The following is a 26,925-nucleotide window of genomic DNA, read 5'->3' as shown; positions in this document are numbered from 1 at the left end:
CCCTATAAACTTTTCCACCGTGACCCAGGTTCTTTAGAGGGCCTCTAAATGGACTTCCCCCTTTTCACTTTTATGACTATGAATGAAGCCCTCATTCTCTAATAAGAGGCTACAGAGCCAAATGGAATAGCTGTACACACATCTCTCACTTTAGAGAATTATTATTTCCTCAAAGCTGCTTGTGTTTTTTTAAACATAAATTGTGGGTCTGGCACTGTGGCGAGGTGGGTGAAGCTGCCGCCTGCAATGCCAGTATCCCATGTGGGCACCAGTTCAAGTTCTGGCTGCTCCTCTTCCAATCTAGCTCTCTGCTGTGGCCTGCGAAGATGGTGGAAGATGGCCCAAGTGCTTGGGCCCCTGCGCCTGCATGGGGGACCTGGAGGACACTCCTGGCTCCTGACTTCAGATCGCCACAGCTCTAGCCGTTGTGGCCAATTGGGGAGTGAACCAGCGAATGGAAGACTTCTCTCTCTCTCTCTCTCTGCCTCTGCCTCTCTGTAACTTTCCCTTTCAAATAACATAAAATAAATCTTTTTTAAAAAATAAGGCAACACATGTTATGGACAACTTTATGCCAATAAGTTTGACAAATTACATGAACAAATTCCTTAAAAGACACAAACTACTAAAGCTTATTTAATAGTCAGTGATATTAAAAATATAAATTAAAAAAACACCAATTGTAAGTGCCCTAAAAAATCATGTGATGATTCTTCATTTCTGTGAACATAAGGCTTTAATAAATGACTGTGGACACACCCCACATCCTTTGTTTTTGGGAACACACCTGAAGTACAGACTTGCATATTTACATATTAAGAATGAGAGTTGAATGTGGGCCATGAATAGAATGTTAAGTTCTGAAAACTGTAGCCACATGAGACAAGGGAGCTATGTGAAGCCAAACATTCTTCTTCCTTTTCCACGCCTGTCTATATGGCATGCAAAAACAAACAAGAAAAGCTAGGATGTAGCTAGGAATTCTGGCTGTAACGTTTCTTTAGCACACACACTCAACACATCTGCTGGCCTTCTCTTTGCTAAGATATCAGATCACATACCAGATACCCTTGATCAGAGCACAAGCTAGACTCTCTCCTATGCAGGTGTTCCAAGATGCTATAACATACCCAAAGCTAACCTTGGATCATTGTGGGCAGGTTAGGGTGGCAACTGGGTGCTGTCTTAACACCTGTGCCTACCTGCATCCATCCATGAGCCCGCACAGGAGTGAGGCCTCCTTGGTTTCTAGTCTGCACTCAGTCACATGGGAACTAGACGGATAGGGTGAAGGATGGGGTAAATTATGCACATGCACATGAAATAAACAACATTTTAGCCATCTTAACTGGGCACTGACAAAAAGATGTTGAAGTATCTTACAAATCAAGAGAATTCCGGTATGCTCCAATACATTCCGCAGTCCAGCGCCTGTGTGTGACAGGTGTTGGGCACGGTGTTTCCCACTTGTGCCTGGCCTAAATGCTCTCTCTTCCCCACAGCACAGTTTGCTCCCAGGTGACTCTGTCTGGCTTATCTCGCTTCATCAGCCTTGCCACCACTCCCAGTGCTCCTGATGTAAATGTTCTGCCCAAGACTCACAGGTAAGAAGTCTCTAACTCACCCACCCCACCTCCGACTGGGTTTTTACCGTTTCGGTCCAGATAAAATGAGGATGTGTACAAGGGACTGCATCTGTCACGATCGGTTTCTTGACCCAAAACAGGTGCTTGTTTTTGGGAGGGGAGTATTTTCATTCCCTATATGAAAAAGTTGTGGTTTTTAGAAAGCAGAAAAATGTCTTTTTCTATCCTATTTGGTATCAAACAGGCACACCTTCTCATCTTCACTTTTCTGTCCTGAAGATCAGATTCACTTCATGTCTGACAAGTCCTCTAACTCCAATGCTGTGGCAGCTCTCTCAGATAGTCTTGTCAGGGCATCCTAAGATTGGTGGCACTTTCAAAATATTTGCTAATGGATAATTATGACATGTCTCTAGCCAAAACTAACAGATGAAGAGTGAAGAACAATGCTGGCCCCCTACTTATATAATTTTTTAAGTAATTATGATTCCTAATTTTTTTTCAGTATTTTTTATTACAACAAAACAGAATTTGTAGGGGGTGGGAGTCGTGGCACAGTGGTTAAAGCCGCTGCTTGAAATCCTGCATCCCTTATTGTAGTGCCTGGTTCGAATCCCAGCTATTCCATTTCAGATCCAGCCTCCTGCTAATGCATTTGCTGGGAGGCAGCAGCTGATGGCTTGAATATGTGGGTCCTTGCCACACACGTGGGAAATCCAGATGGAATTCCTGGTTTCAGCCTGTCCTAGCACTGGCTGTTGTGAGCATTTGGGGAGTGAACCAGCAAAGAGGAGATCTTTCTCTCTGCTTTTCAGATAAACATAAACATTAAAAAAATAAAACTTGCGCCGGCGCCGCGGCTCACTAGGCTAATCCTCCACCTTGTGGCGCTGGCACACCGGGTTCTAGTCCCGGTCAGGGCGCCAGATTCTGTCCCAGTTGCCCCTCTTCCAGGCCAGCTCTCTGCTGTGGCCAGGGAGTGCAGTGGAGGATGGCCCAAGTGCTTGGGCCCTGCACCCCATGGGAGACCAGGATAAGTACCATAGGATCAGCACGGTGCACCAGCCGCGGCGGCCATTGGAGGGTGAACCAATGGCAAAGGAAGACCTTTCTCTCTGTCTCTCTCTCTCACTGTCCACTCTGCCTGTCAATAAATAAATAAATAAAACTTGCAAGAAGTCTCAACATTTTGGATAAATAGGTAAATGATGCAAATCATCAAATCAGCTGTGATCTCCAACCCCATTTATTGGTTATATAACTTCTGAGCAAGTCATTAATCACTCTGAAGTTCAACTGTTTTCCTTTCTATCTCCTACAATTGCTAAACCAAAAAAAAAAAAAATTAAAACTGAAACAAGATCACATGGAAAACACTTTGAACAAACAGCAAGGCAGGAATGCCAAGCTCTAATAATAGAACTGACCTGTAAGCTAGAATCAAAATCAATGTAATTTTCCTTTTAATACTAAAGCTCTCAGTTTTTATTAAGCAGGTGTGTGTCTCATCCAGGAAAGGCTCTTGGCAGTATCCACAGGCTGCCCTGGCTAGAGTTCATTTGCTTCAGAGGGAACAAGTGTAAGATGATCTGGCTGTGGAGCCCCTGCGCCCATTAGCTGAAGGTTCACGCCCAGTACAGCCATTAACTTTTCCTTCCTGCAGTTTCCTGACTCACAGGGTAGGAACATCTCTATGATGCATGGAGATCTTCCCCCTTCCATGCTGGGATATACATACAATTAGCTACTGGTAAATTTTTTCATTACAAGTAATTTGACTATACAAAAAATATGTAAGTGGCTGGTTGTTAACAGAACAAACGGTTCCGTTCACTTCATCAATGGCTGTCATATGATTTTTTTTTTTTTAAGATTTATTTATTTACTTGAAAGTCAGAGTTACATAGAAAGAGAAGCAGCAGAGAGAGGTCTTCCATCCGCTGGTTCACTCCCCAGTTGGCCACAATGGCCAGAGCTGCACCAATCCAAAGCCAGGAGCCAAGAGCTTCTTCTGGGTCTCCTACATGGGTGCAGGGGCCCAAGGACTTGAGCCATCATCTACTGCTATCCCAGGCCATAGCAGAGAGCTGGATTGGAAATGGAACAGCCAGGACTCGAACCGGCACCCATATGGGATGCTGGCACCACAGGCAGCAGTTTTACCCGCTATGCCACAGTGCTAGCCCCTGTCATGATTCTTGAGTCATGATTTTAATCAATGACAACCTGACAGACGCCTCATGGACACTTGTAGGCCAGTAAGCCATGTTGACCAGAAATCCCTATTCTAAATTACATGCCATTTTACCTTATGTATACATTAGCTGTGTTGAGTGGTTAAAATTAAAATACCACATTGCATTACATTTTTCCTCCCAGTTCACTGAGGTATAATGCATACCTAGCTATACCTACCCCCTGAACTAAGGTATAAAATATTTTTATCACCCCAATATCTACTCTTAAAGACATTTATTTGAAAGGCAGTTACAGAGAAAAGGGAGGAAAAGACAGATTTTCTACATGCTGCTTTACTCCCTCAAAGGCCGCAATGCCTGGGGCTAGGGCTGGGAAAGGGCCAGGCCAAAGCCAGGAGCCAGGAGCTTCGTCCAGGTCTGCCACATCAGTGGCAGGGACCCAAAGATTTGGACCATGTGCCACGGCTTTCCCAGGCACATTAGCAGATAGCTATATCTGAACTGGAGTGACTGGAACTCGAACTGGCACCCATACGGGATGCTGGCACTGCAGACAGTGGCTTTACCTACTGCGCCACAATGCCAGCCCTCATTCATTCTTAAATCCAGCTGTCTGTTATGGCCTGGGAAAATAGTATTAGCTGGCTCAAACCCTTGGGCCCCTGCACTCATGTAGACCTGCAAGAAGCTTCTGGCCCCTGGCTTTGGATCAGAGCAGTTCCTTGCGGCCATCTGGGGAGTGAACCAGCAGATGGAAGACCTCTCTCTCTCTCTCTGCTTCTGCCTCTCTGTAACTCTGCCTTTCAAATAAATAAATACATCTTTAAAAAAATAAATGAAATAAAATTACCTCAAACTGTAACTGCTAAACTATAAATTTTTTTTATTTGAAAGGCAGAGAGCCATATAGACAGAGTGTTCCCATCTACTGGTTCAGTTCATAAATGTCCACAACCACGGGGGCTGTACCAGGCTGAAGACAGCAACACAATCCGGGTCTCCAACGTGGGTGGCAGGGATGCAAGTACTTAAGCCTCTCAGGGTGCACATTAGCAGGAAGCTGGAAATGGGAGTGGAGCTAGGACTCAAAGCCAGGTACTCCAACATCGGATATGAGCGTTCAAAAGCGTGCCTCCGGCCGGCGCCGCAGCTCACTAGGCTAATCCTCCGCCTAGCGGCGCCGGCACACCGGGTTCTAGTCCCGGTCGGGGTGCCGGATTCTGTCCCGGTTGCCCCTCTTCCAGGCCAGCCCTCTGCTGTGGCCAGGGAGTGCAGTGGAGGATGGCCCAGGTGCTTGGGCCCTGCACCCCATGGGAGACCAGGAAAAGCACCTGGCTCCTGGCTCCTGCCATCGGATCAGCGCGGTGCGCCGGCCGCAGCGCGCCGGCCGCGGCAGCCATTGGAGGGTGAACCAACGGCAAAAGGAAGACCTTTCTCTCTGTCTCTCTCTCTCACTGTCCACTCTGCCTGTCAAAAAAAAATAAAAATAAAAAAAAATAATAAAAAAAAAAAAAAACAAAAGCGTGCCTCCATAACTGATTCTTAAAGGTTTTCTAAAAATACTATATTTTGGTTTCCCAAAAATGAATATATGTTAAATGTGGACAATGAAGCTAAAAATCTTAGTTACCTCAGACTCTTGTAATGTGTGCTCTAGTCATTATCATGTTTCATAAATGAGGAAAAGAAGGGGACCCTGTTAGGCAGGAGGCATGGGCTGCCATGTGAAGTTCTGAGCCAGGGGGCCTGATGACATGTGCTCGGCAGTGCATTCTTCCGGCTCTCCCTGGGACTTTGAAACAGCAACCCAGCTGTGCGCACAGACAACGCATCCGTAGGCTGCATTCGCTGACCTAATGCAGGGAAAGGGGATTTGCTCAGGGAGCCAGACAGCGCCTTCAGTTTATTAAACATTAAAGCACAAATGGATGTTCCCAGTGGAAAAGGGCTGAAGGACACCACGGGAGGAGAAAGGGACACTGGAGGAGAGGGAGAATCAACAACAGAGACCATCTTCACAAGAAGGGCTCAATATTGATTTCCAGGGAGGAGCAGGGCATGGTCAGCTCAAATTTGGTGATAACATCAGGATGAAGGACCCCAAGCTTCCCGATGCTTTGACCCCTGGCAAAGATCTCAGCACATCGCCCAGGGAAGAAGGCGGAGCCTGAAAAACATAGTGAGAGAAAAATCAATGTTTCTTCTGGCAAAAAAAGGTCAATACACATTTAACACTAAAAGCCCACTAATCTACTTTAAAAAGAACCACTCCTCTTAAAACCACTGGCTATGAAAACAGTTCTCCCTCACACTTTCTAGTATTAGAACTATTTGTAATTGCACCAAGATGTTCTTGTAAGAAAAAAATTAGGAGCAAATAAGAAAGTACAGGCCCTGCATTTTTAATATTTATATTTATTTGAAAGGCAGAGAGAGAGAGAGAGAGAGAGAGGTAGAGTTATCTTCTATTCACTGGTTCATTCCCCCAAATGGCTGCAACAGCCAGGGTTGGGCCAGGAAGGAATTAGGAGCTAGAAACTCCATCAGAGGTCTCCCAAGTGAGTGGCAGGGGCCCAAGCACTTGGGCCACCTTCCACCGTTTTCCCAGGCACATTAGCAGAGAGCTAGACTGGAAGTGAAGCAGCGGGATTGGAACCAGTGATCACATAGGATGCTTTGTGTCACTGGCAGCGGCTTAACTTGCGGCACCCTAACACGGGTCCCAAGCCCTTTATTTAAAAAAAAATATGTTTATTTATTTATTTATTTGAAAGGTAGAGTGACAGAGAGAGGGTGAAAGAGAAAGAGAAATGGTGGGAGAGAAAGACAGAAAGAGAAAGATCTTTCATCTGCTGGTTCACTCCGGAAATGGCTGTACCACATGGGTCTGGGCTGGCTGAAGCCAGGAACTCCATTCTGGTCTCCTACATGGATGTAAAGGGCCCATGTACCTGGGCCATCTTCTGCTGCCTTCCCATGCACATTAGCAGGAAGCTATATCAGAAGCAGAACACCCAGGACTTGAACCAACACTCTGATATGGGAAGCTGGTGATGAAATCAGTGACCCTACTGGGCCACATCCCTGGCTCAAGAGCTCTAAACTCTTCATCACAGGGGCCCAAGTAGGGTGGATAAAATAAGGAGGCTGAAGGAACTCAGTCAGGAGATGTCTTGGGGAACTGTGCCTGCACTTGGAACTGGTCCTAAGAAAGACAAAGGAAAAAAATGAAACATAAAACTGATGAACTTACACAGGAGGAACCTGTTTGGAAACAGGTTTTTCCATAGTGGTACTTGATGGTTAAAAGTTTATACTCAATTTATTCACTGCTCACATCGCTTGGTTTCACATTAATACATGGAGAAACCCATGCGGAGTGTCTTAGGCTGACTATAGGGACCACATGTACAGGCCGGCCATGTACCAGAACATGACCCCACGTTCCTTTCTGTAAAGGACTTTGAAAGCCATTTGGGAGCATCCACTGTAAAACCACAGCAAAGGCCAGCCCCAAACAAGCCTGGATTGAACCCTGATTTTACTTCAAGACAAGCAGAAAGTTCTCTCTGCATCTGGGTGCCAATGCACTGATCTGGGCTTACTAAACTAATAATAGTTCCTGAGGTTTAACTAAAACATAGGCTTACCCCATATCTACCAAATTAACCAATGCCACAGAAGTTTATCAATGCTGTATACTCTACTGAAGCTAAAAAGGGTGCTTACTCATTTCTCTCACCACCAACTTGAAAAGGGATCAGGCCCACAACTCCTGACTGATTCAATGAAAACGTTTACTGGCATGCGCTCTGAATACCCAGTGGAGTTGGGCCACAGCCTCCAGCCTGCCACTTCAGAGAGTGCATCATTTACCCAAGAGTGAACTGCTGAATCTCTGCTAGTGGCTCCATGGCTGGCATAATTAAGGAATACAGAATCAAGTTGGAGAGGAGGGAACCTGATGTTGTCCCACTAGCATCACAGGGACATAAAATTATACATATTTTGCAAACAGCACAGAGGCATTTGTTTATACTTCTGGATCAAGACCTAACATTTTTAATCATCATTCTTATATAATCCCAAAGCAACCTGGTTTAAATATAAGGTAACCTTTTTCACACATTCCTGCAAACTAAACAATTCTCCTTCACTATCTATTAAGGGAAGAATCTCAATGAACTGCATTGAAGTATTATGTCTGGTTCTATGACTTAACTCATATCTGGGGAGAAATGTAGACAAGGGAATCAAACAAAATGATGCAAAAACCAAACTGAAATGAAAGTGTACAGCCTTAGAGAGATAGGAATATTGGAAAATCTGATAAAGATGATAAAAAAAAAAAAACACCCACTAAACCTTACTTTAAAAACAAACCTATGGGGGCTGGTGCTGTGGCATAGAGGGTAAAGCTGCCGCCTGCAGTGCCGGCATCCCATATGGACACCAATTCAAGTTCTGGCTGCTCCACTTCCCATCCAGCTCTCTGCTATGGCCTGGGAAAGCAGTGGAAGATGGCCCAAGTCCTTGGGCCCCTGTACCCATGTGGGAGACCTGGAAGAAGCTCCTGGCTCCAGACTGGCCCAGTTCCATCTGTTGCAGCCATCTGGGGAGTGAACCAGTGGATGGAAGACTTTCTCTCTCTCTCTCTCCCTCTCACTTTCTCTCTCTCCTCTAACTGTGACTTTCAAGAAAAATAAATTAATCTTAAAAAAAAAAAACCTATGCCCCCTCCAAAGAAAAGAAATATTCAAATGTCCAATCAATGAAGTATGTATAAAGTGTTGAAGATGAGCAGTATAATCAAGAAAAAGAGAACTCTGGGAGTAGGGGTGTTTGGCATGACAGTTAAGATGCTGCCTGAGACACCTGCATTTGATAATGGAATCTTCTGGGTTTGAATCTCAATTCTGCTTCCAATTGCAGCTTCCTAATAATTCATACCCTGGGAGCCAGTAGATGATGGCTCCAGTACTTGGGTCTCTGCCACACCATGTGGAGATGTACGTTAAGTTCTAGAATCTTTGTTTTGGACTAGCCCAGCCCTAGTTGTCACGGCATTTGGGATGTGAACCAGTAGATGGAAGATCTCTGTCTCTATGTCTCTCTGCTTTGCAAGGGAAAAAAAAAAAAAAGGAATCACAAGACCTGTTGAGACTCATTTATGCCATCTCCATCACCATGGCACCCGTTTATACAGATCTGTATCTGAATATGCCTACACTATCTGAAAAAGCACAATAGCCTGGACTGGGCCAGGTTGAATCCAAGAGACTGGAACTCAATACTGGTGTCTTCCAAGTGGGCAGCAAGGACCTAAGTATGCAGCCATCATCTGCTGCTGGCAGTGGAACTGGAACTGGAAGTAGACTAGGACTTGAACCCAGGCACTCCAATACGAGATGCAAACATCCCAAACTATGTCTTAACTGCTATGCCAAATGCCCACCCTGATGGCAGCCTATTTTTAAAGGCCACTCAGAAAGGAAATGCTCAAGACCTTCCCTGATAACCTTGCTATGCTTAGGAACACTTCCTTTTATCTATCTTCAATTCCAATTTGATTGAATTCATTTTTACTGAAGCATAAAACCAAACTATTTTAGAATCTAAAACAGATGTGCTAGTTCTGACAATGTTAGCAAAATAAAGCCTAACAGATAAGAACTTAGAATTTTTACTTCATAAAACAAGTTTTTGAATCAGCACTTTTTAGTAAATTCATGCATATGCAGGGTCTTCAAAAAGTTCATGGAAAATGCACTCTGAAAAAACTATACATGTATTTCAAATTTTTTGCACCAAAATAAACTTATCTTTTAATTCCACTTTTCTACAAAATCTCTGAAACATCCTGTATTATTCAGTGTCAATTCTATTTCTCTAGACATTTGGAGCAAACTTAACTGTTTTTAGGTCAGTAGCCAACTAGGTTCTTGGTCAAACAAAAACACACCACAATTTTCTCTCTCTCAAAAAAGGCAAAGAGAATGCAAATTTATATTATGTACTGTTAAAACATACCCAAGTATAAGAATAGTATAAATGAGAAAAATATCAAAGGCTCACCTAGCACATGGGCCTGCCTGAGTTACTACACATACTGTACCTGGATTAGAAGCCATAACTGCATCCCAGTGGAACAGGCACCAAAGGGTTTGCTGCCCTGAGCCAATACTCATCCTTCCCTCCCTATATAAATACTAAGTTCAGTCTCTTCGTGGGTTTTCTGTATAAACTCAACTTTGCTGAAAACTGCACATTTTAACATTTAAAACTGTGATAACCACTTTACTTGGCTTGCTATTTCTCATCTTTTCATTTCCATCAAGGTCATATTATGATATAAACACATCTAATCATTTTCTTATTTGAATCCCCTGTTCAATCAGAGCAAGGAGGAAGCTCTGTCCTCTACATACACAAACTGAGATGAGTGCAAAAAGGTCTGCAAGTAATTACAGGTGACCAAAAGAACCTAGAAAATGTGCCTCTTGAACCAATGTAACATGTGAACTAAAATACCAAGAGAGGCTATCTTTGTGGTGCAGTAGGTGAAGCCAATACTTGTGATACTGGCATCACATATTGCAATGCCGGTTTGAGTTCTGGTTGTTCTGCTTCTGAATCAGCTACCTGCTAATGCACCTGGGAAGGCAGTAGATGATGGCCTAATTACCCAGGTCCTTGCCAGCCACATGGGAGATATGGATGGAGTTCTTGGCTCCTGACTTTTGCTTGGCCCAGCCTTAACCCACTGTGGCCATCTGGGTGCTGAACCAGTGAATGGAAGATATCTCTCTCGCTCTCTTGCTCTTGCTCTCTGTCTTTCAAATAAATAAATCTTAAAAAAAAAAAAGACACCAAAAAATTTTTGATGTTAATAATATACAGCAGTTCCTAGTATTTAAAAAAAAAAAAACTTTTCTTAACCTATTTGAAACACAGAGTTACAGAGAGAGAGAGGGAGTGAGGGAAGGAGAGAGAGGGAGGTCTTCCATCTGCTGGTTCACTCCTCAAGTGGCTGCAATGGCTGGGACTGAGCCATGCCAAAGCCCGGAGCCAAGAGCAATGAGCTTCTTCCAGGTTTCCCAGCTGGGTACAAGGCCCAAGTACTTGGGCCATCTTCCACTGTTTTTCCAGGAGCATTAGCAGAAAGCTGGTTCAGAAGTTGAATAGCTGGGACTCAAGTAGACACCCATGTAGGATGCTTGTGTTGCAGGTGGTGGCTTAACCTGCCACACCACAGGGCCCCCTAGTACTTTTAAAACCTTCATACTTCAAACCAAACTTTGCACGCACTTGCTTCACTAACCAAAGAGGATGCATACATAAATAAAAAAAAGTGACATATTAACTGAGCTAAATGGGGTCTAGGTTTGTGAAAACCAGACCTTGGATGGCAGCCAAAGCGTGCTTTTTCCCGTAAACAAACAATAACATACTTTTGGAGAAAGAACAGCATACTATTTCTAGAGACATAAAGTTGCCAATTCAAGGAAAACCATATTGCCTCATGAATGGGAATTCCAAAATTCAAATTCTACCAAGTATATTAACATTCTTTCCTCCATCTATTTAAGTCCAAAGTTCTTGGTTTACGAGTATAACAAGTGGAAATAATTTGTGTATAAAAACTCTAAATTCCAACCCAAGCCCCAAATGCTGCCCCACAGAAAGCCTCTCGGCCCACTTTCCCTTCTCATTCCTTGCTCTGATTGCTCTCAACTTCACTGATATCCATCACAGTAAAATGGCTTCCAACATAAAACAGATTTGGGGAAAATAGTGTTCTCTGTTGAAATACACAGGGAAACCCAGACAAAAGAAACACCAGTTAAGCACAAATAAGAATTTAATTTCCAAAACCTAGTGGGGTGTAAGTAAGTCCCTTAATTAAAGCCTTTGTAGCAGCTCCTTGAGGTCTATAATTGTGTCTGTGCTCAAAGGGTAGGACCACTCTGAGGACCTTGGGGGTAATTCCTGGGCCCATAATCCAGCAGAGCACCCAGTCGTTAGCACATTTTCTGGCTAATTGACCATCAAAGAGTTTGTGAGCTCCCTTTCTTGCTCATTGCCAAACACCTTTCACAGTTTCTTTTTTTAGAGTAATATTATAGGCCCAAAGTTTGGATAAGCAATGCACACAGAATCATCCCTGTAATTTTATGAAGCATCGGAAGTAGGAGCTTACGATAGTAACTGAGCAGACCACTAATCTGAAAGCAATGGGCAATGTCATCCTGCATGAAACTCTTAATTCCTTATCTCAACACCCTGCCACTGGCTATAGTCAACTTATTCATTTGCTACTTTATTTGGCCCATTTCTGAAGCAATCATCTATTTATACAATTTTACATTTCCTTTCTTCACATTACTAATACATATTAATAGCTTAACACATTACCACTTTAATTTTCTGCAATAAAAAGCACAAAATAAAAAGGAGACAGAGAACATTGGAAAAGGGATACCTACTCATATGTCACAGCAATTAAAAGAAATTATCAAATTCAGAAAAAAGACACAAAATGTAGACCTATAAAGATACTGAAAGCCACTGGGCTGAATGAGTATCTTTTCAATCTGTTCTAAATTACTGATTATGTCATATGGGGTGAAGGGAGGAATAATCATTTAATAGGCTTATTCTAGGGTTGGTTCTTGCCCAAAGCATTTCTCTCCCTACTAAGGACACACAGAAAAAAATCCTCAGTGTTCCATTCTGGAGTGAAATTGACAGTGCGGGTAATAGGGTAAGGAGTGGAGTAGGGCTGAGACCATTTGTCCTATGTAAGACTTTCTCCTGATTTCCTACATGTTTTCTGAGAATGCATTGATAGTAATAGTCTAACTTGACTGCCAGCTCACCAACATCCCAATCCTTCTCTAAACAATGCTGATTTAAAAGGAAGAGACAAGGGAGAATATAGGGCTAATGAAACTGAGCACAAACATACCAAACAAGTGAGCATGCTGTCATTCTTAAAGATAGTTCCTCTGAAACTTTCAGAATAAGCAGTTTTTTCAGAGCACCAACAGAATTACACAAATTCCCAAATAGGGAAAGTGTGCAATGTAGGTAAGATATTAACTTATAAAAGAATACAAAAAGGTTTAGGAATACAGGAGGAAAAATATCACTACCAAAATACAAACGAAAAAAAAAAACTTTTTTTTTTTTTGCCAGATACTAAGCTGAGAGAAACCACTTCTGCAAAATCATTTAATTTGTAAGTGGAGGGTGAATAATTTCCAACCGGTAATATAAAACACCCATTTTCCCCCAGATGTATAGAATTCTTCACCTTGCATTTGAAGTGAAATATTTATGGTACCTAAAGTCTGTAAAGAGAGGGGACCTAATCCCTTAAGTTTAATGGCCATCTTTCATCCCCTTCTAGAGATCAAAAGAAAGAAACTCCCTTATACAACTTTACAGTGCTAATCCCAACACACCTGCAGACATCATTAACTCTCAGAGCGAAGGCCACTAGTGGTGAGAGAACAAGTACCTACTTAACCCCACAGCACGGGACTTGGAGAGGGAGCCTGTGTTACAGCAACACTCCATCCAGGCAGGGCGTGGCAAACTACTGCAAATGAGGACAGGATCTGTGGGACCTTATTCTTTAAAAGAAATCAACAAAGCCTGGAACAACCTAATCTTCTAACTCCTGGAGAAATATCTTTATAAAAATCATCACAATCTTGTTATGGCTAAATATTCAGATATGACTCCAAAAATTCCAAGTCTTAATTTGTGTGGAAGAATGTATCATTTATTTTAATGGCTGTCACTTTTTAACTTTTCTTATGAAAAATTTAGTGATTAGCAGAGCAAATACTAAATGACTAAATAGAAAATGCTAGAGAAATGTAAAATCTATTTTGGAGTCTAATCTTAAAATCTTTTAATGTTGGCTGGTGCCACAGCTCAATAGGCTAATCCTCTGCCTGTGACGCCGGCACCCCAGGTTCTAGTCCTGGTTGGGAAGCTGGATTCTGTCCCAGTTGCTCCTCTTCCAGTCCAGCTCTCTGCTGTGGCCCGGGAGTGCAGTGGAGGATGGCCCACATGGGAAACCAGCAGAAGCACCTGACTCCTGGCTTCGGATCAGCGCAGTGCGCCGGCCACAGCGCGCTGGCAGCAGTGGCCATTGAGGGGTGAACCAACGGAAAAGGAAGACCTTTCTCTCTGTCTCTCTCTCTCACTGTCCACTCTGCCTGTCCAAAAAATTTTTTTAAAAAATCTTTCAATGCCTCTCTTGTACATACAAAGACACTAATGTTTCAAAATCTGAAGGAAATCAGGAATGGAGGTGGAGCTTATGAGTTACCTATCTAACTGCAGTTTTAAATCAGTCTCAAATTTACTCGGTGTGTCAGTCAGTTTTGAAAATTCCTATTCCTTAATATTGTTATCATCCTGACACTCAAATAATTCCCCCCCCAAATTTTTGCATTTCTTAGCTACATGTCAGGAAATATTTAGAATAACAACTTTAAAAATGAAAGGAATGGTCACCCTGTCTTCCTGGACCAACAAATGGCTCTTTTTCTGTACAGTCCCTCACCTGACACAAGTCTTAAAGGCAACTACTGCTCAAGCCAAATATGGATAAAATTGCTTACTCCACAATCATAGCAAAATGATGATGATGACGGTGATGAACACAGTACAATAGTGCTAGCTAAGGAAAGAATGAAAATGTTGACCATATCAGACTGTATCCAGAACTTCACAATAAACTTTACCTTATTCAATTAAGACCTTTGGCTAACTTGGAGTAAACACAAATTCAAACCTATAATTACAACAGATGTGTTTTAGCTTCAGAATTCGATTTCAGGTGGCAAGGAGGGTGTGAAAGAAGAGAATAAAGAAACTGTAACTACATAGTACCCTGCTTTCTACTCATCTCCTCCCACCTGTGATAAATGCAGAGAACTAGTCTCAGTGAAGCCCTGGCCAAGCACTCTGTGGGATAGCCAAGTTGCAGATGGGAAAAAGTGAAACACAAGGAGATTAGGAGGCTTGCCGCCGGCAAGCAATAATATAAGCTAGAGAGCAAGCTGGAGGGAACAGCGACCACTGAAAAACCCCTCCCTGTGTGTGGCCCATGGGCACTCAAGGCTTATTGCAAATGCTTTTAAGCTTTTCGTCAAGCTGTCAATTTCATGTTTGCAAACTTATGGTTTAAAAATTAAATAAAGAAAACCTAACAAGGAAAAAAAAAAAAAAAAAAACACTGACAATTCATGACCCCTAACATTAGGACACACTTAGGTATGTTCTGCAATATTACCACCACCTTATATTGACAAAACCAAGGGCCTTCCAGGGAACACAGAACTATGGACTTTTTACAATCTCAAATAGTATAGGTATCCTTTAAGAATAAATTACAAATTCCTGAAAGAATTATTTGGCAAATAAATGAGTACCATAATGACACCATCTAAAAAGGCAGAAAAAAGAACAGGCACAGCTTCTAAATTTAAACTCATGCAGAAATTTGAAAGTGTAAATGACCTTGGAGGCAATCCTGTCCATTCTGTATTTCATATATGAGAAAATGAATACCAAACAGGTTAAGAAAACCATAAGGGGCCGGCGCTGTGGCACAGCAGGTAAAGCCACCGGCTGCAGTGCTGGTATCCCATATGGGCACCAATTCAAGTCCCGGCTGCTCCACTTCCGAAACAGCTCTCTGCTATGGCCTGGGAAAGCAACAGAAGATAGCACAAGTCCTTGGGCCCCTGCACCCGCGTGGGAGACCTGGAGGAAGCTCCTGGTTCCTGGCTTCAGACCAGTCCAGCTCCGGCCACTGCAGCCAACTAGGGAGTGAACCAGCAGACAGAAGACCTCTCTCTCTTTCTTTCTCTCTGCCTCTGTTTCTCTCTCTGTATAATTCTTTCAAATAAAGAAATAATCTGCAACTCTTTTGTCCAATGCCACTTTTTGGAGGGCCAACTTAATACCTATCCCCAGGCTACTCAGAAGAGTGATTTACCCATCCCAAAATCCTTTTGAAAAACCTTGCCTCTCCAAACAAACCTATGGTGCACACAGAATAGATACTATCACTTTCATTCTACAGAGGAAGAAACAGGCACAGAGACTAAGTTATTAATCACATGAGCTAAAATGACAGTCGGATCCGCAGCAACAATCAGTGTTGACTATCATGTATCCTCGGGTTTAATAAACAATGCATTCTTTCCTATAATTATAATTAGTGTCTATACCATCTTAGGATCTGCTTTTTAAATTAATCTATATTCACATGTCTAAAGATATTTTTATAATATACCATTATACTTATACATTATAGTTGGCAAAATTATTCCTTAAGCATTTCATTTTAGAGTTGTTTCCAATTATTCACTATTATAAATAGGGCTTCTATAAACATATCCATTGCATATATAACTTTTTGCTCTTTTTTGGATTATTTCCCTTTTCCAAAGTACAACTATACAAATAAAAAGATCATTGCATAGTTCATCATATATAAACACTTTAAACAATGGACTGGAGCCAGCACTGTGATATAGCAGGTTAATTTGCCACCTGCAGCACCAGCAACCCATATGGGAGCCAGTTCAAGTCCCGGCTGCTCCACTTCCGATCCAGCCCTCTGCTATGGCCTGGGAAAGCAGCAGAAGATAGCCCAAGGCCTTGAGCCCCTGCACCCACATAGGAGACCCAAAAGAAGCTCCTGGCTCCTAGCTTCAGACTGGCTCAGCTCCAACCATTGCAGCCATTTGGGGATTGAACCAGCAGATGGAAGACTTCTCTCTCTGCCTCTGCTTCTCTATAATTCTTTCAAATAAATATTTTTTTTAAAGAAAATGGACTACCTACAGTACTTTTTAAAAAAAGATTTATTTATTTACTTGAGAGGTAGAGTTACAGGGGAGGGAGAAGACAGAAAGAGAGGTCTTCCAACTGCTGGTTCGCTCCCCTAATAGCCACAATGGCCCGAGTTGAGCAGATCTGAAGCCAGGCACTTTTTCCGGTTCTCCCACATGAGTGCAGGGGCCCAAATACTTAGGCCATCTTCCACTCTTTTCACAGGCCACAAGCAGAGAGCTGGATCAGAAGAGGAGGGGTGCAGAATCAGCCCTTAAGGTATTCGGATATGGCTGAAGAGCCCATGAGAGTATTTTAGGCATGGAAAGCCAAGACACTCTGGCAAAAAAAAAAAAAAAAAAAAAAAGAGGACCTAAATGAAAGATCTCTGCAAGTGAGATCCCAGTAGAAAGAACAGGCCATCAAACAAAGAGGTACCTTTCTCTGAAGGGAAGAGAGAACTTCCACTTCGACTATGACCTTGTCTAAATAAGATCGATGTCCGCGAACTCAAGAGGCTTCCATAGCCTTGGCAACTCATGACAAGAGCCTAGGGAGATTACTGATGCCATAAATAAGAGTGTCAATTTGTTAAGTCAACAACAGGAGTCACTGTGCACTTACTCCCCATGTAGGATCTCTGTCCTTAATGTGCTGTTCAATGTGAATTAATGCTATAACTAGTACTCAAACAGTATTTTACACTTTATGTTCTGTGTGGGTGCAAGCTGTTGAAATATTTATTTAATATATACTAAATTGATATTCTGTATATAAAGAGAATTGAAAATGAATCTTGATGTGAATGGACTGGGAGAGGGAGTGGAAGAGGGAAGGGTTGCGGAGGGGAGGGAAGTTATGGGGGGGAAGCCATTGTAATCCATAAACTGTACTTTAGAAATTTATATTTACTAAATAAATGTTTAAAAAAAAGAAGAAGAAGAGGAGAGCTGGACACAAACCGACACCCAGATGGGATGCCAGTGCCTCAGGCAAAGGCTTAACCTACTACACCACAGCCAGGGCCCCTACCTACAGTATTAAGGGCAATCAACCACAAACTTCATGTAAGAGTGTCCTGATCTCATTTTGTACAACACCGTTAAACAAATTTTAACCCACACAACAGCAACTACTACCTCTTTAAAAATTCTATTGGTAGGAAAAAAAATTCCTCAAAGCAGATAGGGAAAGTAACTCCAAGAATAAACCTTTGCTCAAAAAATGCAATTCACAAGCAAAGTAGTAGCCTTTAGGGATTAAGAGTGACTATAACTTAACCTTCTGGAAGGTAAGTGCCAAAGGAAAGTGACTCAGCAGGAAAAAATGAGAATGAGGAGAACAACAACTGGGACCAGCGTTGTGATGTAGCAAGTAAAGCTAGTGCCTGCGATGCCAGCATCCCATATGGGAGCCAGTTCTAGTCCCAGCTGTTCCACTTCCAATCCAGCTCTGCTAATGTGCCTGTGAAAGCAGCAGATGACTCAAGTGATTGGGCCCCTGCCACTCATGTGGGATACCCAGAAAAGTCCTAGGCTCCTGGCTTTAGCCTGGTCCAGCCCTGGCTGTTATGGTCATTTGGGGAGTGAACCAGCAGATGGAAGTCTTCTCTCTCTCTCTCTCTCACTCTGCCTTTCAAATAAATAAATGAACTTTCAAATAAATAAAAGAACTACTAAGACACAAAAAAGTTACCAGACAGGGAGAACCAGGGGATCTGAAGACAAGCTGCCAACCTCACGCTTGGCCTAGAATACTCTTAGGAGTAAGATCATGTTCCTATCCACAGTGCACATGGGCCAGCAGGTGATCAGAAATATTTCCAGGAGGGATCACAGGTTGCCCAAGTCGGCCAAGAGAATGACAGCATTCATTTCTCAAACAGGTCAGGGTTAGGCCACAGCTATTCAGTACCAGCATAAGCAAAATAACTCATCAAAATAAAAAACACCACAACCAGGATCTCGATAGAGTTAACAACCCTCCTATCACTTATATAAAAGTAGTCTTGGGAATACTTACATAAACATCAGCCTGTTGGGTTCCTGCAATTATGTATTAATACATAGAAAAGTGTTTAAGCTAAAAAGCCAGAAGGAATTTTTTCCAAACAAAGCACACATTATGGGGCAGGAGAAGAAATGTGTTCTCAGAGGAATGGAACTCTGGAGAAGACAGATTAGCTAACAGAGGGTTGATTAGGTCTCTGCATCCTCACTGCTCTGAAAGTTCTCAGTATAATATACATTTCTGATTTTTAAATAAAGCAGATTATGTGTTAATATAACATATGGACTTATTTTTTAAATTTATTTATTTAATTTAATTTGAAAGGCAGATTGACAGAGAGGAAGAGATGGAGAGAGATCTTCTATCTGCTGGTTCACTCCCCAAATGGCCACAAAGGCCAGGACTGCACCAGGCCAAAGCCAGGAGCCCAGAGCTCTTCCAGGTATCACACCTGGATGCAGCGGCTCAAGCACTTGAGGCATGTTCTGCTGCTTTCCCAGGTGCATTAGCAGGGAGCTGGATCAGAAGTAGAGCAGCCAGGTCTCAAACCAGTGCCTATATGTATGCCGGCATCACAGGTGGCAGCTTAACCTGCTATGCCACAACACTGGTCCCAGTATAACATTTTTAAAATCACTGCAAGTATTAAAGTTATTAAGGGTTTCTAGAATCTTCCTTATTAAAATAAACTGGGAAAATATTTGTTTAAAAGTTATTTTTAACAACCTTCTAATTTCCTACCTAAACTATAATGGATGATAAACTATTAGCTTCTGAGAAATCTAAGATACTAAACCAAACTGCATCTCTGGTTCAATCAAGCCAGAGGAGAACATAACAGACTGTGAGAACAGTGGTAAGATGGCTTCATTACTCTCAGGGAATAAATAATAGAAGCAAAATTAAAAGCAGAAAAAAAAAGGCAGCACAAAATACAATTAACTCCCAACAAAGCCTCTGAATGATAGCTGGTTGTTAAGTGCAAAATGCTCTGAAAGAGGATGGCCCAAGTCCTTGGGCCCCTGTACCCACGTGGGAGACCTGGAGGAAGCTCCTGGCTCCTGGCTTCAGATTGGCTCAGCTCTGGCTGTTGCAGCCATTTGGGGAATGAACCAGCAGATGGTTGACCTGTCTATCTGTCTCTACTTCTCTATGTAACTCTTTCAAAAAATAAAAATAAATCTTTAAAAAAATGCTCTGAAAAGATGATGGATGCCAGCATCTGTTCCAGGTACAAAGTAAATCAGATCATAAGAAGCATGCAGAATCCTCCTTGAAATTATTACCCAACATAATTAATAGAGTACCACTTATTTGTATTTTATGACTCTGTAGTTACAGCATAAATATTTCCTTCCAGAATCTCTAAATCTTATATACTACATTTGTTTGCTTACTTAAATCTGAAAACCACAGACTAAGTACTTACTTTTTAAAATTAAGGCCTCACTTCAAGTTCTAATTATCTTACTTCAATTACAGATACACTTACGTTCCTGTTGGGTAGAAGGACTGTTAGCTCTGCACTGAGGAAAACTATTAGGCTAACTCTGATGTATACTTGCAAGCTCTGTGAACTATTTCTCAAGAAAAAAGCTGAATGGCGGAGGCTTTCTATTCTTAAGAAAAGGAGTCTGTAGCAAGTTGTATCTCTATCATTCTATGGATCTGTGAACTTCGTTCTGATGTAAACCAGTCTTTTATTTCAATTTTCAGTGGGTTTCAAATACACCCATATTTCCTCCTTGCCCAGTTTATTTGGCTAAAGAAAGGCTTTCAAGTCATTTAATATTTTAAAAATATCAGAAATCATACAATTTTAGATCTACTCTATTCCTTCCTTCATTCCAAAAAGCATTAACCATAAAAGAACATGAATTTAGGAAGCTAAACAGTACCATTTGAAAAAATGTCACAGTAATAACTAGAAAACAATGTGTATCAAAAAAAATCTACAAAGGACATAGGAAAGATAATTGGATCTATTCTTCATAATAGACTCAGGACATTGACAAACGGGTAAGAGATTTAAATGTAAAAGGGGCGGGGAGAATGTAGTAGCGTAATGGGTAAAGCCGCCTGCGACACCGGCATCCCATATGGGAACCAGGTCATATCCTGGCTGTGCCACTTCCAATCCAGCTCTCTGCTAATGACCTGAGAAAGGCAACAGAAGATGGCCCAACTCCCTGGGCCCGTGCCACCCATGTGGGAGACCGGGAAGCTGCTCCTGGCTCCTGGCTTTGGCCTGACCCAGTGCTTACTGTTGAAGCCGTCTGAGGAATGAACCAGAAGACAGAAGATCTCTCTCTGACTCTCCCTCTCTCTGTAGCTCTTATTTTTCAAAATAAATAGATGAATCTTTAAAAAAAAATGTAAAAAAAGAGGAAACTCTTGAGCACAGAGGAAGCATGGGGAATTTCTTTTTTAAAAAATCTATCATATCTATTGGCATAATCTTACACTTGATGGTTCACTCCTGAAATGACTGCACCAGGCTGAAGCCAGGAAATATGCATTCCACCCTAAGCTCCCATATGCATGCAGGAACACAAGTACTTCTGCCTTCTCAGGTGTATTAGCAGAAAGTTGGATTGGAAGATGAGTAGCTGGCACTCAGATATGGGATGCAGGAGTCCCAAGCAGAGGTTTAACCCACTGCTCTACAATGCTTTCCCCCAGCATGGAGAATTTCTAAAAGTTAGAGTGGGAGAATCTTTTCTAACTATAATTCAAAATCGAGGCAATAAGGAAAAAAGACTATATAATTTTTTAAAAATCTCCATGGCAAAAAACAAAGTCAAAAGTTGAGGGGCCAGTGCTGTGGCGCAGCGAGTTAACATCCTGGCCTGAAGCGCCAGCATCCCATATGGGGTGCCAGTTTGAGACGCAGTTACTCCACTTCCGATCCAGCTCTCTGCTGTGGCCTGGGAAAGCAGTAGAAGATGGCCCAAGCGCTTGGACCCCTGCACCCCCGTGGGAGAACTAGAAGAAGCTCCTGGCTCCTAGATTCGGATAGGCACAGCTCCAGCTGTGTGGCCAATTGGAGAGTGAACCACCGGATGGAAGACCTCTCTCTCTCTCTCTCTGCCTCTCCTCTCTGTGTAACTCTTCCAAATAAATAAATAAATTCTTTTAAAAAAAAAGTTTATAAACTGGGCCCAGGGCCGTGGCATAGTGGGCAAAGCTTCCGCCTGCAGTGCTGGCAGTTAGTAAAATGGCCCAGGTCTTCTCTGTTGCACGATCTACGTCCTAGACACCACCCTCGGCTCTAGTTCCCACTGCCATTGCTAGAAGCAAGGTGACCAGATGGCCTAACCACAGGTGTCAGCCCACTTCTACCCTAATGGGATTTGCTGCTGCTATTTCCCTGCCCCCTGCAAAGATAGCAAGAAACTGGAAATAGCCCAATGTTTATCCACAGGAAATGAGTTGAATAAACTGTGGAACTGCATACAAGGAAGTTGTCAGAAGGAGAAGCTCTCTGCATCCTGCCTAACAATGCTCTCCAGGGCAGACAGTAGGCAAAGCAAGATACACATCAGTGTGGAATGGACCTCATTCTCAGGTGAGAGTGAAGGATAATAAACATACTCTTGCTTCTATTTAAAAGAATACCTAAGGAAAGGTAAGGAGAAAACTAAGATAAACCATAACCAAAGTGGTAGCAAGGGAATGGTATAGAAGATGGAAGAGAATTTTCTAAATGTCCCTTACACTGTAGGCTATATCTAAGTGTGTGTGTGTGTGTGTGTGTGTGTGTGTAGATAAGTCTTAAACAGTTTTCTGTAACTATATTATTAACAATATTGGCATTTTTATTTTGAAACTTTGATAAGTAAATAGAGCAAGCAATTAATAATAATATAAATTTGTTAGAAAGCAAGATTTTCCATGTAAAGAAAGCCAACTATAAGGTCAAATATGTACATCTTCAAGTCCTAATATGAATTGGAAATGTCCACATGGATTCAATATATTTTCTTTACAAAAAAAAAGGTTTCTGAAGTTTGCATACTAAAAAGTCCTAGAAACAATGGCTTTCTCAGTAACAATAAGCAACTTGAACACCTGGATTGTTATCTAAATTTGATTTCTCACTAAAAGGGCCCAGAATTACTTAGTGATACAGCTGAATCCAGGTCTAAGGTAGAAACTAGATATGAGCCCCAAAGCCAACTATGTACAACCATTTTCTCCCATCAATTTTAATAAAACTCTCCTAACTGACAAAAGCTTTTTATCTGTGAGACACTGAGCAACAAAGAGAACTCTCACTCCTTGGTTCATCCCCAAATGCTCTCAATGGCTGGGGTCAGGGCTAGGCCAGGGCCAGGAGCTGTGAACAGAATCCAGGTCTCACATGTGGGCAGAGGAATCATCACTGCCGCCTCCCAGAATCTGCACTGGATTTTTTGCAACCTATGTGCATGTGTACGTGTGGGTATGTGTATCACACCACACTCCTTAGCTCAGTCCTTTCAGGTGCTCTTGAAAGAACAACCCCCTACCCCACCCCACAGCACACAACATAGCAATGGCTAAAATAGAACAGAAATTTACTTATCTTAGCCAAAGCCATTGTAAGTTCTCCAGGGAAACAGAGCCTTTACTCCGAACAGCCAGCCATGTGCTTAGCAGACTCTTCCACATTTATCATCACTACGTAGGGATTTATTCAATATGTTTATTTTTCCACCTACTCATCCATCTATCCTGTTAAGCCTTCTGGATGAAAGCTATACTGGCCACTCAGAGGGTTTTTCAGAATACATCATTCTCTAGAAATTCATAGTGACTCTTAACCAATATGGTGAGGCACACAAATGCACCAAAACCAGGTGCTGCTAAATTCTAACAACATGTCAACTTACTGCTGATGAAAGTAAAACTATCATACATGTAGAAGGTAAAAAATGAATAGGCAACCTCACTCTGAAAATCCTTTAAGCTTTCAAGACATGGGCCCTTGAAGCATTATAAGCTAAAAATGAACTTCTTTTGTATCTCTTTGTATTTGGGCCATGGCATCCTTTTCTCTAGGATAATGGAGGTCAAAGTCCAGTTTGGAGGCTGGAAAAAGGGGAGTACAACATGGGAAATAAAAATACCTTTCTTACTCCCTTTTTTTTGGTACACAGAGTTGAATTTAAGTAACTCCAAAGTATGCACTCTGTTATAGGACGCATTTTCAGCAGGAGTAAAAACTCATTTTTGGGTTAAGGGGACATGAACAAACTGTTAAGTATTACAATGGTTTGGGGTCTTCTACAGCTGAACTTTGCTTAACAAAAATCTTACTCTTTAGGATTTAAGTACTCTCATAGGGTTTTCTTGGCTATCACATAAGCAGTATTGATAAGGACGACACAGAAAATGTAAGCGAGAACAGTACTACAAAACTACGACAACGGGGCCAGCATTGTGGCACAGTGGGTTTAGCTGCAGCTAGTGACACTGGCAACTAATATGGGCACTGCTGGTTCAAATCCCAACTTCTGATCCAGTTCCCTGCTAATGCTCAGGGGAAAGCAGCAGAAGGTGGCACAAGTACTTGGATCTCTGCATCTACATGAGAGACATGGATGAAGTTCCAGACTCCTGTCTGCAGTCTGGCCATTGTAACCACTTGGGGAGTGACCCAGTAGATGAAAACTTGCTCGCTCGTTCTCTCTGTCTTCTCTTTGTAACTCTGCCTCTCAAATAAATAAATAAATATTGGAAAAAAACTGACAAAAATTGATGGAAGACTATCAATTGCTTAATCTTGATGTCACATTGAGAGATGGTCTGTATATGCCTCAGGACCATTTGGCTTCCTTGAGGATATTGTTTATGCGTTATCTTGGGAGCTTTTATGTGTGGCATAGGCTTTGAGAATAAAAATTTATCATTTAATTCAAAAATGTATTTAACACATGATTACTTTTTCAAGTATTGAAAAGAAAAGAATGTTGACAATATCTGACAAGCAGTTAAAATTTATTTTCTCATTATCAAGAAAAAGTTGAAAGTGAAATACATCAGGAGTTTAAAAAAATGATTTTTAAGAATTTAATCTGGGGCCAGCGCTGTGGCACAGTGGGTTAACGCTCTGGCCTGAAGCACTGGCATCCCATATGGGTGCCAGTTCAAGACCCGGCTGCTCCACTTCCAATCCAGCTCTCTGCTATGGCCTGGGAAAGCAGAAGATGGCCCAAGTCCATGGGACCCTGCACCCTCATGGAAGACCCAGAAGAAGCTCCAGCCATTGCAATCAATTAGGGAGTGAACCACTGGATAGAAAACCTCTCTCTCGGCCAGTGCCACGGCTCACTAGGCTAATCCTCCACCTAGCAGCGCCGGCACACCGGGTTCTAGTCCCGGTCGGGGCGCCGGATTCTGTCCCAGTTGCCCCTCTTCCAGGCCAGCTCTCTGCTGTGGCCAGGGAGTGCAGTGGAGGATGGCCCAAGTACTTGGGCCCTGCACCCCATGGGAGACCAGGAGAAGTACCTGTCTCCTGCCATCGGATCAGCTCGGTGCGCCGGCCATTGGAGGGTGAACCAATGGCAAAGGAAGACCTTTCTCTCTGTCTCTCTCTCTCACTGTCCACTCTGCCTGTCAAAAAAAAATTTAAAAAAGAGAAAAGAAAAGAAAAGCTCTCTCTCTCTCTCTGCCTCTTCTCTCTCTGTGTAACTCTGACCTTCAAATAAATAAATCTTTTCTCAAAAAAAAGAATTCAATCTTTCTGGGGCCGGCACTGTGGCTTAGTAGTTTAAGACTCTACCTGCAATGCTGGCATCCCATATGGGTGCTGGTTCAAGCCCTTAGCTGCTCCATTTACACTGCAGCTCCCTGCTAATGGCCTGGGAAAGCAGTAGAGGATGGCCCAAGTGCTTGGGCCCCTGCACCCACGTGGGAGACTTGGAAGACGCTCCTGGCTCTTGGATTCAGATCAGCCCAGCTCTGGCCGTTGTAGCCATTTGGGGAGTGAACTGGAGGGTGGACGATCTCTCTGTCTCTCCCTCTCTCTGTCTGTAACTCAACCTCTCAAATAAATACATAAATCTTAAAGAAAATTCAATCTTTTCAATTAACTTTTGTTGAAAAATAAGTTTTGAATTGATTTGAAAAATTTTTGATGGCTATGTATTTACATAAAGTATTAACTGGCATATACAATTTAATATACAATTTATATTTAAAAGTATATATATTATTTTACAGATATAATTCTAAATGTTAAAAGCTTTAAAACTTAACCTTTAATTTAAAATTTTTATTTAGTCATTGTTAATCCTGCATTGAATTGAAAAAAGTAAGCTCTGTATTTATTCTTTTTAGGTATAAAGTATAGCTATTTGTAGAGCATATAATAGCTATAGAGTATATCTGTGGTTATTAAAATTTCATGGTCTCTCTCTTTCCCCATCTCCTGACCTCTGTCTCTGTCTCTTTCTCTCTCCCTTACGCTCTCCTTCTCCCTCTTTTCCTTCTTTGTCCTTTCCCTCCAGTCTGTCAAGTTACCCTCAAATAAAATAAAATAAAATAAAATAAAATAAAATTTCATGGAAGGACAATTGACAATTAAAAATGTTTTAAAAAGATCCTTAGCAGAGAAAAAATTTAAAAAGGTTGAGAAACACTATTACAACAACATTGCTATCAGATGGGAATGTTGAGATTAGTTAAGTCATTACACTGTGGGACTTGGTATATAGTATTCCAAAATTTGCTGAGTATGAAATGTCAGGTAAATCCCAAAACACACACACACACACAGAATGAAGCGGACATAAGTGAAGAGAACTTTGGCTGATGCATAAAAGAGAGAATAAGGCAAGAACAACAAACACATTCATAAAGCAGACAGGCTTAAGTGAATCCTGTGATGACTGGTGAAGCACTTACAAACACTGTGGCCATGTTTATAACTGTTCCAACTGTGTTGCAATCACCACTTATTTAATGTTGCTTTGAACCGTTTGATTCCTTCAAAGAAGCTTAGGGACACAGCAGTATTTGAAAGCTTGTCTTAAACACAAAAAAGTAGAGAACTACAGAAAAGACTACTGCTTTCATGGAGTAAAAAGAAGTTTCAGAACTTTGGAACATTTTTTCACCTGATGTTATAACAGGATGTCTTTGTTGATGGTCACTAAATGTGGACAAGCTATACAGACCCTCCCCTTTAATACAGTTTACAATGCTTTTGTGTAAATCAAACCTTTGACAAGTTGTTCAATTGATGTTCTTCTCATGTATTTCCAAGTTCATATTACACTAAA

The 26,925-nt window shown here is 41.9% G+C and overlaps 1 protein-coding gene across 3 annotated transcripts in view; it reads right to left on the bottom strand.

The window, feature by feature from the left end:
* Positions 1 to 26,925, bottom strand: part of FARSB (phenylalanyl-tRNA synthetase subunit beta) — a 113,317-nt gene that overhangs the window by 24,397 nt on the left and 61,995 nt on the right. For 2 of the 3 annotated variants that reach the window (XR_011387089.1, XM_008259231.4), the window contains one exon: positions 5,662 to 5,951. The exons of the other annotated variant lie outside the window; for it this stretch is intronic. Coding sequence is in view for 1 of the 2 variants with exons in the window: in XM_008259231.4 (XP_008257453.1) it covers positions 5,800 to 5,951 (152 nt within the window). In the remaining variant the exon portion in view is untranslated. Of the gene's footprint in view, positions 1 to 5,661; positions 5,952 to 26,925 lie in introns of those variants that run through there. 3 annotated transcript variants of the gene reach the window in all.

This window comes from Oryctolagus cuniculus, chromosome 3 (genome assembly GCF_964237555.1).
Source record: "Oryctolagus cuniculus chromosome 3, mOryCun1.1, whole genome shotgun sequence".
NCBI classification, from domain to species: Eukaryota; Metazoa; Chordata; class Mammalia; order Lagomorpha; family Leporidae; genus Oryctolagus; species Oryctolagus cuniculus.
Note: the sequence above shows the minus strand (reverse complement) of the source record. Positions and strands in the feature narration are given on the sequence as shown.